General features: G+C 35.5%; 1 protein-coding gene across 1 annotated transcript in view; it reads right to left on the minus strand.

The window, feature by feature from the left end:
• Positions 1 to 3949: 3949 nt before the first annotated feature.
• The window catches only part of LOC111480376 (CHD3-type chromatin-remodeling factor PICKLE), a 14301-nt gene continuing 5960 nt past the window's right edge, over positions 3950 to 12290 (minus strand). The window contains exons 14-32 of the mRNA XM_023125373.1: positions 11981 to 12123; positions 11791 to 11894; positions 11497 to 11635; positions 11232 to 11401; positions 10824 to 10890; positions 10616 to 10738; positions 10400 to 10509; positions 10239 to 10320; positions 9547 to 9744; positions 9087 to 9237; positions 8894 to 8999; positions 8637 to 8711; positions 8303 to 8364; positions 7911 to 7987; positions 6929 to 7059; positions 6347 to 6728; positions 5537 to 5669; positions 4632 to 4702; positions 3950 to 4519 (exon numbers count right to left, since the gene is read on the minus strand). Coding sequence (XP_022981141.1) covers positions 3950 to 4519; positions 4632 to 4702; positions 5537 to 5669; positions 6347 to 6728; positions 6929 to 7059; positions 7911 to 7987; positions 8303 to 8364; positions 8637 to 8711; positions 8894 to 8999; positions 9087 to 9237; positions 9547 to 9744; positions 10239 to 10320; positions 10400 to 10509; positions 10616 to 10738; positions 10824 to 10890; positions 11232 to 11401; positions 11497 to 11635; positions 11791 to 11894; positions 11981 to 12123 — 2894 coding nt within the window. The remainder of the gene's footprint in view (positions 4520 to 4631; positions 4703 to 5536; positions 5670 to 6346; positions 6729 to 6928; positions 7060 to 7910; positions 7988 to 8302; positions 8365 to 8636; positions 8712 to 8893; positions 9000 to 9086; positions 9238 to 9546; positions 9745 to 10238; positions 10321 to 10399; positions 10510 to 10615; positions 10739 to 10823; positions 10891 to 11231; positions 11402 to 11496; positions 11636 to 11790; positions 11895 to 11980; positions 12124 to 12290) is intronic.

Consider the following 12290-nt stretch of genomic DNA (forward strand, 5'->3'; position numbering starts at 1 on the left):
TTTTTTTTTTTTTTTTTTTTTTTTTTTTTTTTTTTTTTTTTTTTTTTTTAGTATAAGGTATTCAATTAGCATATTTTCTCAAATAATTGAACTATAATAAGTTTTAAAATATTTATTTAAAGTACAAAATTCTCCAATTCCCTAATATTTTTATAACATAATGTTCAAAATATTACATTTTGTGACAAATATGTAACATTCAATGATAAGTTAACCATCACAGGTAATGAGGTGATGAATCACCGACTGCCTGGGTCCAAGGAAGATAAGAAAATGACCATTCCACCAGTTTTGGCTCTGAATCATTACGACGAGTAACGGGTAAATTTAAAGTAGACACGATCAGTATAAAGAATATTTCTCGAGCTTAGATACGGACAACTCCGTCACATGTGTTCAATGAATATGTAACCATGAAACTGCAAATCCGAGACTCCAGTTCCGATCAATCAGGCTGACCCGACTAATGGCTGAATTAAAGCCATGAGAGGGGTTGGCGGTGAAGAAGGTACAAACTTTGCATTGAACCCACAAGGGTTAGAATAAACTAAATGCCCAGCCTAAGACAAAAGAAGGTACCAAAATAAACCTAGGGTTCATATCTTTAGGCCAAAAAGTACATTGGGTTAGTGTACTTTCTTAAAAGTAAAGCTTTAATTTTTAAATTCATAATGATTTGGTCGTTACGGTCCCGTGATCTTAAAATTTGTAATTGTCCCACCGTGAAAAATTCCACTAATTTAAGCTTGCGGATACCTCGACTGGTCTTACATTTAGGTGTCAAAATAACTCGTAAGCTATTAAACCCTAGATAACAATACTCGTAAGAAGAACGAAGCATTTTTTATAAGGATGTGAAGACTTCTCCCTAGTAGACGTGCTTTAAAAACCTTGAGGGGAAGCTCGAAAGAAAAAGTACAAAGAGGACAATATCCGCTAGCGATGGGCTTGAACTTGGGCTGTTACAAGTACACTACAATAGTTTTGTATACACAAATTCATAGATTGAATTATTACACATACAGAACATATTGAGACTAAAACGTTAGTTCAATGACATAGACTTACACGAAACTCTCGGTGTTATTTAGGTATTATTTATGCTTATAAACAATACTTCCAACCATAGTTCGAACATTTTTTTTTTTTTTTTTTTTTTTTTTTTTTTTTTTTTTTTTTTTTTTTTTTTTTTTTTTTTTTTTTTTTTTTTTTTTTTTTTTTTTTTTTTTTTTTTTTTTTTTTTTTTTTTTTTTTTTTTTTTTTTTTTTTTTTTTTTTTTTTTTTTTTTTTTTTTGTTAGATGAAAACCATATAAGCTTATTTCTATATGATAGAATGTAACCGTCCATGCCCATCACTAGCAAATATTAAAATGTGTCTACTAAGGAAAGATTTTCACACCCTTATAAGGAAAGATTCGTTCCCCTATCCAACCGACATGAGATCTCCCAATCCACCATCTTGGGGGCTCGTATCCTTGCTGGCACACCGCCCGATGTCTGGCTTTGATACCATTAGTAACCGTCCAAGCTCACCTTTAGCAAATATTGTTCGCTATGACCCGTTACGTAAAGCCGTCAGCCTCATGATTTTAAAACGCATCTACTGGGTAGAGGTTTTCACGCCCTTATAAGGAATGTTTCATTCCCCTTTCTAATCGATGTGAGATCTCACAATCCACCTCCTTAGAGGCCCAGCGTGTAACAGTCCAAGTCCACCGCTAACATATATCGTTCGTTTTGGCCTGTTACGTATCGCCGTCAACCTCATGGTTATAAAATGCATCTACTAGGGGGAGGTTTCCACACTGTTATAAGTTATAAGGAATGTTTCATTCCCCTGTCCAACCGATGTGAGATCTCACGCAAAAGACAAAGGGATTGATATGAGGCAAAGGGAGATGAATGTGTGGGGTTGAAGTGATTGAAAAAAACAGGTTGGCTAAGCTTGGAATGGCTTGGAAAGGATATTTGAGTTGGTATTTTGTGTGTGGGAAAGCAAAAACAAGCGTGGATTTGAAGCACAGAGATGTCTGTTCATGTCTCCAACTTTCCCAACACTTGGCCTCATATTCTGCTCTCTACTTTTCTCTGCCCTCCATTCTTTTCCTTTTCAAATTCCTTCTTCCTTCCTTCCTTCCTCTTAAGATTCCACCACCTCCACTTCCCATGCATACCCACTTCATTCAATCAACACATTTTGTTTAGACATGATAAAAGATAGGAACTTTATGGTATATCAGCTCAAATGTGCATAAAAAATCTCATTTTTACCTATACCCACATGATATTACATGATGAACATAAGAATTTTAGGGTATATCACTTGAAATATGTATAAAAATCTAGTTTTTACATACACCCACATGATATTGCATGATGAACATAAGAATTTTAGGGTATAGCACTTGAAATATGTATAAAAATCTCGTTTTTACATACACCCACATGATATTACATGATGAACATAAGAACTTTAGGGCATTTCACTTGAAATATGTATAAAAATCTCGTTTTTACATACACCTAGATAGATATAATGAAGGGGCGTGAATTCTTTCTGTCTAGGTTATATATACGGGGCTATAGACTAGAGCATACGTCGTCCATGTTAATAGTGATCTAAATTCTAGTTGTTTGACTTACTCGATGGTGCGCAATTTGAGTGGTAGATTCTCTGAAAAGATAGATTATTATAGTATATGAGTTGAGTTGTGTTAGGAACCACGACCTTCCACGTTAATATGATATTGTCTATTTTGAAAATAAGCTCTCGTAATTTTGTGTTTATTAATGGAGATAATGTTCCTATCTTCCGGCTCCAGGTAAAGAATGATATTTGTTGAAGGAGAAATATGGGAGAATAGAGTTTAGTGGCTTCACAATGAAGCCAAACCGACCAGACATTTTTGTTGAATTTGCGTAGTGGAAGAGAAAGGGAGTTGGGTGGCTCCATTATAATAGCCTAATTGCTAAAGCTTAAATACACTAAACAATTAGGGGCTACCTCTATTTATAGTGTCTTTAATGAAGAAAAGGAAGAATATTTGTTGGGGACTTAAAAGAAATATTATCTTTTTAAGTTGATAGCCATTTAAAAAAATGAGTGCAATGGTGACAATGGCGGTGGTTAATAATTGAAACCCACATACAAAATCGATACTAAATTAGTGGTTTATGTTCATCTTTGTCGTCACGAAAAAATAAAAAAAATTAAACGTAAAAATATTTTTATTATTAAACTATAATCAATTTGCGTAACTTTTAAACTTGCAGTGGATTCTTATTGAACACGAAGCTATTAAAAATGAGTTGAATAAAAATTTTATAAGCGGAGATAGTTCATGAATTTACCTAAAACTATGTTGAGTTGAACCGAACAACTCGTTACTTTTAAAAAAATACATTTTGATTTATGATACTTAACTATACAATATTTAATTTCATATTTTTTTTTAATTATTATCTCCAACCACTCTTTTAAAAAAAATTAAAATAAATTTCAAAATATACAAAATTGATTCTTTTTAGGTTTAAAAATAAATAAATAAATGTTTTTACAAATTAACAGTTTATCTTTATTAAAAAATAAACTCTAAGCAAGCTATAATGGACTCGTACAACCCATCGGGTTAAATTTTAAGTCGACCAATTGAGTTGAATCTAAAAAAATATCACAACCCCACGTATAGATACAGTATCTTGACAATTAGATGAATAATTGACATATTTTTGTACCTTAGCTTTCTTCACTTAAAATAATAGCATAATAATTATAATATTTGAGTTGAATAGAAAATTAAAGAAAATCAAATAGATCTTCAAAACATTACTGTTGGAGAATTTCCTAGCTGTTTGTTCACTGGGAGTTCGTATTATTCATTGTAGTTAATATTTTTCTTTCCTTTTACAACGTTATAATTCTTACATTGCTGAATTGCTTGTTTTTCTCTAATCATCTAACACGATCACCTGCGGGTTACCTTCCTCGTTATATTCTGGTGAAGCGATGTCCTTGCTCACTTCAACTTCCATTTCATCAACAACGCTACGTTTCTCCGGTAGAGGTGTAGAATCTGGCTGATCTGGGCATGGATCATCGGAAGCTGGAACACGAGAAGATGATTCGGCCATTTCTACTCGAGCAGATGGTTCAGGCTTTTCGTCGATGAGATCAAGATCTATTGGCATCAACCTGTCGCTTTCTTTTTTCGATTCTGAATCTTTTGCAGGATCTATCTCCATTTCTGTGACAACAGCATCCCTTTCACTGTCTGGATCTGCAAGTGATGGTTTAAGACCAAAATCGGTGCTCGGTGATTCAACGACAACGGGTTGTGGATCAGAAACCGACATTGGTTGTTCGTTAATGGGGTTTGACTGTGAAGAAAGAATTCGGTCCACGTCTTCAAAAATCTTCTCCAAGGGAAGGAGGTTATTTTTCAAGTCAGAAGCTGCATGGTGGCTCCCAGAGGGTGCATGGACCAGCTCTTTGCAATTTTCATCCAAAACCTTGCACATCTGCTAAGAAAATGGATGATATATTTAAAAGTCGAGACGGAGATTTGTGAAGAAACGTTCACAGATGAACGCCATTAACGGTTTTATAGAAAAAAGAAACGTAAAGAATTACCTCATTGTAAAGCCGACTTAATTCTAATCTATCAGAATTGTCATCACAAGCAGTAGAAGTTTCTTCTGAAGCTGCACAAGAAAAAATACAGTTCACTGTCAGTTTGTTACCAAAGAATCCTGGATTTTTTGACAAGGGCGTTCAAAAGATTGTTCACAAAGGTTCTAAAAAGGATATATTTCAACCATCGTTATTATTGTCTTCCAAAACGTACTCTACAAACAATATATCTCAATATATCTCAATATAACAGCCTAAACCTACTGCTAGTAGATATTGTCCGCTTTGACCCGTTACATATCGCCGTCAGACTCACGGTTTTAAAACGTGTCTACTAGGGAGAGGTTTCCATATCCTTGTAAGAAATGTTTTGTTCCCTTTTCCATCCAATGTGAGATCTCACAATCCACCCCTTTGGAAGCCAGCGTCCTTGCTGACACATCGTCCAATATCTGGCTCTAACACCATTTGTACCCAAGCCTACTGCTAGTAGATATTGCCCGCTTTGGCTTATTACATATCGCCATCAGCCTTACGGTTTTAAAACGCGTCTACTAAGGAGAGGTTTCTACGTCCTTATAAGGAATGATTTATTCCTCCTTCCAACCAATGTGGGATCTCACACCCAAACACCATAATGTATACAACGAATTCTCAAACAATTCAAAAAAAAAACTTAGCATTTGGGTCACCTTGCGCGCACCAAGTGATCTCATGAGACAACCGCTTGATCCAACTACATTTGGTTGTTAAAGAAATTCGCAAGATGTTAAATCCTAAGTAGGTAGCTTCCCTAGCATGAACTCATTCCCTCCAAGTCCTTTATCAAGCAAGCTTAAACCATAATATAATAAAGTTATGAATGCTATTCTTAAGTAACCAATTATTAAAGAAAAGACGCTTACAAATTGGTTCTACTTGAGGCAACTGGTCCTTCTTTTGAGTATCAGTCTCCATAGAGCTAGGACCTGGCACATTCGAAACCTTGGATTCATTCTCAATATCTTCACTTGTCATTTCATTTGCCTTCGTATCGCCCTGAGAGAAGAGAGGAGGAAAGAAGAAAAAAAATGATTTGATACAATGATATCTAAAACCCAACAATTTAATATAGAGTCGATAATCAAGCTAAAAAGAGACGATAATAGCCACGTTAGTTTGAAATTTTCTAAGATGGACCACGACAAATGTTATAACAGCCCAAGCCTACCGCTAGCAGATATTGTCCTCTTTGGGTTTTCCCTTTTGGGCTTCTACTCAAGGTTTTAAACACATCTAATATGGAGAGGTTTCACCTTTATAAAGAATGCTAGGTTCCCCTCTCCAACCAAAGTGGGATCTCACAATCCGGGGGGGCCAACGTATTCGTTGGCATATTGCTTGGTATCTGGCTCTGATACCATTTGTAACTACCCTGGCCCACCACTAGCAGATATTGTCCTCTTTGGATTTTTCCTTCTAGACTTTCCCTCAAGGTTTCAAAACGCATCTAATAGGGAGAAGTTTCCACACCCTTGAAAGGAATTTTTCGTTCTCCTCTCCAACCAACGTGGATCTCACAAATATCTTTTAACTTTGAAATAGAATCTTCTTGTTCAGTTCAAGGTTCCATAAATAATATGCGGACGCAACGCCAGTGATTATGGCGGGCATTCAATGCAGTCCATATTTTGGAAACCTGTGACCACACTAATGCCTTGGAGCTTAGAACTTACAAAGTATTCTTTCTGGTACTCTGCATTCAGCCCTTTTTCCAAGAGGAGCACCCTTTTCTTGACGAATTCAACCTGTCGTCTCTGCATATCTCTAAAATGATAATATATAGACGAATCTTGATATAACTGGGATTGGTTAGCAGTATCAGTTCCTCCTCCCTGCACATCAGAGGCAGCATCGTTTCCACCGCCGTTTTCCTTTTCTCTGGACTCGCTACCAGTTGCTTCAGTATTTGATGTGTTTCCACCATTCTGAACAAGCGAACCGGTTTGTCCGGGAACAGGTAGGTTAATGACAGGAAGATTCAACTCCAGACAAATCACCTCTTGAATCTTGAGGTCCTTATCGTCAATAATCGCTTGCCATCTACCGTAGCCATGCCTTGAGATACGAGAAGATTTGAAGATTAGTGCTGGAAGATCAAAGCTTTAAAATTTCAAGTATGAATCTATCAGACATATTTGTGAAAACCTATGAATTGATAACCCTTTGTCATAGTAGTAATATAAAATCAAGTCATCAATCTGAAGGAAAAAAGGAAAACCATATACAGTAAGAAACAAATTAGTGAAAATCCATACTTCAGAACAGCAAGTAGCAACAATCTATCATGTTCTTCCTTCCAATGTTTTCCACCTTTAAGTCCGGGGTAACGAGATAAAATGTCATCTGTGAAAAGTGGAGCACTCGGATTTTCTGGGACAAATTTTGCCTATAATTCCACCAAAAAGAACAAAAAATGATCACACAAGTAAACATGCATTGGCAAAAAAATATGTAAAAGGATCTACTATAAGAACAAGATCCCCAAAGAATCATTACAAGAACCCTCTGATTACAGACAATCTATAGTAGTTATACTCCGTCTCAAAGAGAGCATGGAATTTGGCTAATTCATTCATCAACCCCCAACCTCTTCCCCTTCAAGTTAAAACTATATTAATTATTTCCAGCCAAGTAAATCCTCCAGATGGAGGGTTGATTTTATAGTTTTTTGTAACAGCTCAAGCCCACACTAGTAGATACTATCCTCTTTTGGGCTTTCCCTTCTAGACTTTCCCTCAAGGTTCTAAAACGTGTCGGCTAGGGAGAGGTTTCCACACCCTTATAAAAAATGCTTCGTTCTCCTCTCCAACTGATGTGGAATCTCACAATCCACCCCCTCCGGGGCTCTACGTCTTCGCTGGCATGTCGTCTGGTGTTTGGCTCCATTACCATTTGTAACAGCCCAAGCCCACCATTAGTAGATATTGTCCTCTTTGGGTTTCCCTTCCGAGTTTCCCCTCGAGGTTTTAAAACGCGTCTGCTAGGGAGAGGCTTCCACACCCTTATAAAAATGTTTTGTTCCCCCTCCAACCGACGTGGGATCTCATAGTTTTAATATACAGTATTATGCATTCCCTTGAAAAGGTGAATGCATAGCATTTAAGCCACAGTTCCGTCCTTAGAAAAGCAAATGCCTCAAAATAGTCAATAATTTGTAGAATAGAAACCCAGATCTTCAGGCTAAAGTACAAGGAATTACAACAATAAAACAGGAAAGTAAACATAATTAAAGCTTACTTTATCCCTTATCAAGAGTATAACTGCAATTCTGATCAGCACATCTTGTATTCTGAGTCCTTCTTTAGGAACACCATCTAAACGGGACATCGTGTAGAATATTAAAATATTAGTAATCCACAAAAAGTTAAAAATGCAGAAACAGTATAGAGACAGTGCATTAAAGTGCACGAGATTTGAAGCCTTGCGCATGTTAAAGCTTCATTTTAAGTCTGCATTAAGGTCGAGATTCCAAATATCACTCTTTTTTTCCTCTTAACTATTAGCTGGGGAGTTTTCATATAAAACCGTCGTATATCACACACACACACACGTATGTGTGTGTATATATATATATATTTCGTGAAAGCTTTGTTTTTTTTACACACAAACAAGTGTTGAGGATACAATACCCGAAAAGTTGGGGGAGTCAGTGATATCTTCAGCAATGTGAGATAAGAAAAGAGTCCCATATCTGAACAAAAAGTAATGATTGTAAATCAACACATCAAACATTCATAATATTATCTTTTTTACTTCTAAAATGATTCATAAATATCTATTAAATAAATATGACAATGAATTTTTTGATATTTAATTTAAAAACTTATTTTAATATATAACTTTTACATTTTAATTTAAAATTTCAGAAAACAACAAACAATAAAGGGTTATAAACATGTTTTTATTTCTTTTTTCCAATAAAAATGAACAAGAAACAAAAACTAGTTACTCCATATCACTTACTCCTTTATCTCTTCATAAGTCTTCTGCTTCATACGAGAATTAAACTCCTTCCAGTCAAAGTCCCCAACGCCAAACCTGTATCGTGTAAATCAACCATTATCACTTGACAGCATAGAAACACTAACAATGAAAATATTGGTAAAGCTTCGTTTACAAACACGAGAAAGTAGGCAACATAAAAACACTTACGGGGTTAAAGACATAGGGAATCAGGGACAGAAAAAAATAAAAAATAAAGCACAAAAGTTGGCAAGAACCTCATTAAAATTTGCACAAATGCAGCCCTTTGATTTTGGTTGAAACCAAGAACTCTGAATGCTCTTCCTTCCCCTTCCATTAAGGGAAGTGGCTCAGTGCTATCCACTGGAAATCAAACCATGAAGAGTCAAGATCAATAAATTAACGGATTTTCAAATAATCAGAGTAAACGGGAGCAAATAGGAATTATACCGCGAGATTTCCTCCGATAAGGCTTTTTCACCGAAGGAATACCAGTTGAATTTGCTTCGCCATCAGTTAAATCAGCTTCATAGTTATCATCCTCACCCTCGGAGCTTACATCTTCTAGTCCAGCGAGGTCATCTTCTTCAACAGATACCATCTAAATGGATTTCAAAGTTCAAATCACCCGAATTTCAATCAGTAATGACTCAAAAACATTATTTGAAACAAACTGACGAACAAAGAACATTTTAAATTTCAATCAAGTTAAATGAAACATAATAGTAATGTTTCACAACCGCACTTATAGATACGTAAAAAGTGATGAGATGAACTGAATAGTAATTCCAAGGAGGAAAGAGTCCGGGAGAGAGAATAGCTATTTTACAACTTGAAGAACGTGGCACGTTTTGTAGGAATTGCATTGATTATAACTACATATATAACAATGATGTCATATCTGACTGACCTGTTTCCGGCTCCTCTTTCCTTTACCCAAAGCATTAAACTCTTCTACCTTATGCACTTCATATTTGTCCTTTAACAACTCTTCCCAATAGCTAGCTCTTTCCAGGTTGCTTGCAACAGGCTTACTTTCCATGGATGCCCTTTTGGCTGCCTCTTCTGCTGCAGCTTCTACCTCATCGATATACTCAAAATTTGCCACCTACAGCATATAATTAGGTCTGCATCACTCACAAAATGAAAATGAGCACAAAAGTGAAGCAAATGTTGCAAGCATTTGGCATGCAAGAAACAGTTCTCAGTGAGATTTCAAGTTATAAAACCGGGTTGCCTCGTATTGTTATAAGTGTTTGTTTGGCATACCTTTTGAAAAATTGTTTCTCAAGTGAAGCAATTTTTTTGTTTTTATCTGTTTTCAGAATTTCTCAAAAGTACTTTTGAACATAAAAAACTTGTAATCATCCATAAATATTTTAAAAGGCATGCCAAACGTAGATTAAATGAGAAATCCGACAAGTGAATAAAAGGGTATATAAATGCCATGCTTCTCCTTCCCAATTTGCATGCTGACTCCATAAATTTCAAACAAATACTGTTATCTGAAAGGCATAATAACACAATGACAATACCTCAAATATGCAGTTCAACTAAAAAATCTTTATGAATGCACGAGAAAATATTTAGTGCAAATAAAACCTTAAAGGCCTTCAGAAATTCATCATCCTCTTCATCATCCATGGTTGCTTCTTCGTCTCTAATTTGATCACGATCCAGCAATCTGTGTACAATGGTATGCATAAGATTTTATAACAAGCATATCGATAGTTATTGTTTAAACTGACAGAATTAAAAGTTACCTTTCTATCGCAGCATCATCATAATGAATTTGACGAGATTTCCCTGCCTCATCATTCTCGTCAGCAAATAATTCCTTTGAGCCATACCTTATAATATCATCTAGCTCTTCCTGAATTGTAATGAGATAGGCAAAATGTTCGGTAAAACTCAAGAACAAGAATACAAAGTGCTTCTTTGTTTAATGTAAAACTACACATACTAGAGAATTTGTATACCTGATTGATATTCTGAGCCTTCAGCCTTCCGACGACCAAATGCTCTAAGACCATCTTCTTCTTTGTCATTTGCATCATCCTTTCTTCAATGGTCCCTCGTGTTACTAACCGATAAATCATTACCTGCAACATCAAACAAAGCTCCCGAGTAAAAACAGTGAACAGCAGCTGTAAGTCACAAAACATTCCAAAAGAGAAAACTCAAGACCTTGTTAGTTTGCCCAAGTCGGTGAGCTCTAGCCATAGCCTGTAGATCAGCATGGGGATTCCAATCACTACAAATAGACATTAGTAGAATGATATTGGTTAATAAAGCTGGCTGAGTGGCAACTCATCAAACCACAAAAAGGGTTTTCACAGTTCGATAATAATCATATGCATTGACATGTTAATCATCCAAATGATTAGCTTGACCAATCAAAAAATATTGGAACCATGGCATTTTTTTATTCAGTATTCTAAGCAACTACTAAACTGTAGTAACATCGATCAGTGAAGTCGGGAGCAGCAAAGCACCTCACTTCTAAGCATTCACCTCTGACAAACCACAGCTAACGTATTTTCCCAGCAAATATAAAAATGAACTATGAAATATAAAATGAGAAGATTATCACACCTGTCATATATGATAACGGTGTCAGCAGTTGCAAGATTTATTCCCAGACCCCCAGCTCGAGTAGAAAGCAGGAAACAAAATCTGGAGGAACCCTTGGCATTGAATCGATCTATTCGAATTTGTCTTTCAGCTCCACAAACCTTGCCATCAATTCTTTCATAGTGCCATTTCTGACCCAGAAAACAATCATACCGATCAGACTTCTACTTAAAGGAATAGCAGTCTTCCTTTCTCTTCCATAAGAATCACTACTGCTTTTTCTTACCTTGTAACAGCAATAGTCTTCTAGCAAGTCCAACATGTGTTGAAATTGTGAATATATGAGAACTCTATGACCTTGTTCTTTAAGTCTCACCATCATCTTATCTAGCAAATGCAACTTCCCGGAAGTTTCCAAAAGCTGTCTGTCAAGTTAAATATAGTAGTACAAAATTAACTAATAGGAATTCAAATTCCATAAATAACTAGCATTGGCTCTACGAATATGGAAAATCATAAATTTTTATATGCCAATCTAACTATTTAACATGAAAGGCTGAAGATCAAGGTAGAAAATAACTTATACGCTTCTTCAGCATCATCTATATCTGGTTCAACTCCTTCTAACATGTAAGCATGACAACAAAGCTTCCGCAATTCCATAACGACATTGATAAGAGAAATCTGATGGAAATGTTTTGAACATCAACAATCTTATAATTATCAAATAGAAAAGGAAAAAATTGTAGACGGTGAACTTGCAGCCTTACCTGTGCACCACCACGGCGAGTTAATATTTGATAGTTTCGGGTTAAAATGGCTTTGTAATATTCTTTCTGCTTACTGCTTAATTCAACACGCAAAATAAGTTCTTTTTTAGGGGGTAGGTCCTTCATGACATCTTTCTTGACCCCTGCAAGAAATTAAAGGTTAGAAAAAAACACAAAATGATTTCAAACTAATGGAGACAAAAATATTCTATTTGTGCTGTGAAACTAATAACTCAAAAAACTAAACTGCAAAAAAAAAAAAAAAAAAAAAAAAAAAAAAAAAAAAAAAAAAAAAAAAAAAAAAAAAAAA

The sequence above is a fragment of the Cucurbita maxima genome, unplaced genomic scaffold (genome assembly GCF_002738345.1).
Source record: "Cucurbita maxima cultivar Rimu unplaced genomic scaffold, Cmax_1.0 Cma_Scf00006, whole genome shotgun sequence".
NCBI lineage: Eukaryota > Viridiplantae > Streptophyta > Magnoliopsida > Cucurbitales > Cucurbitaceae > Cucurbita > Cucurbita maxima.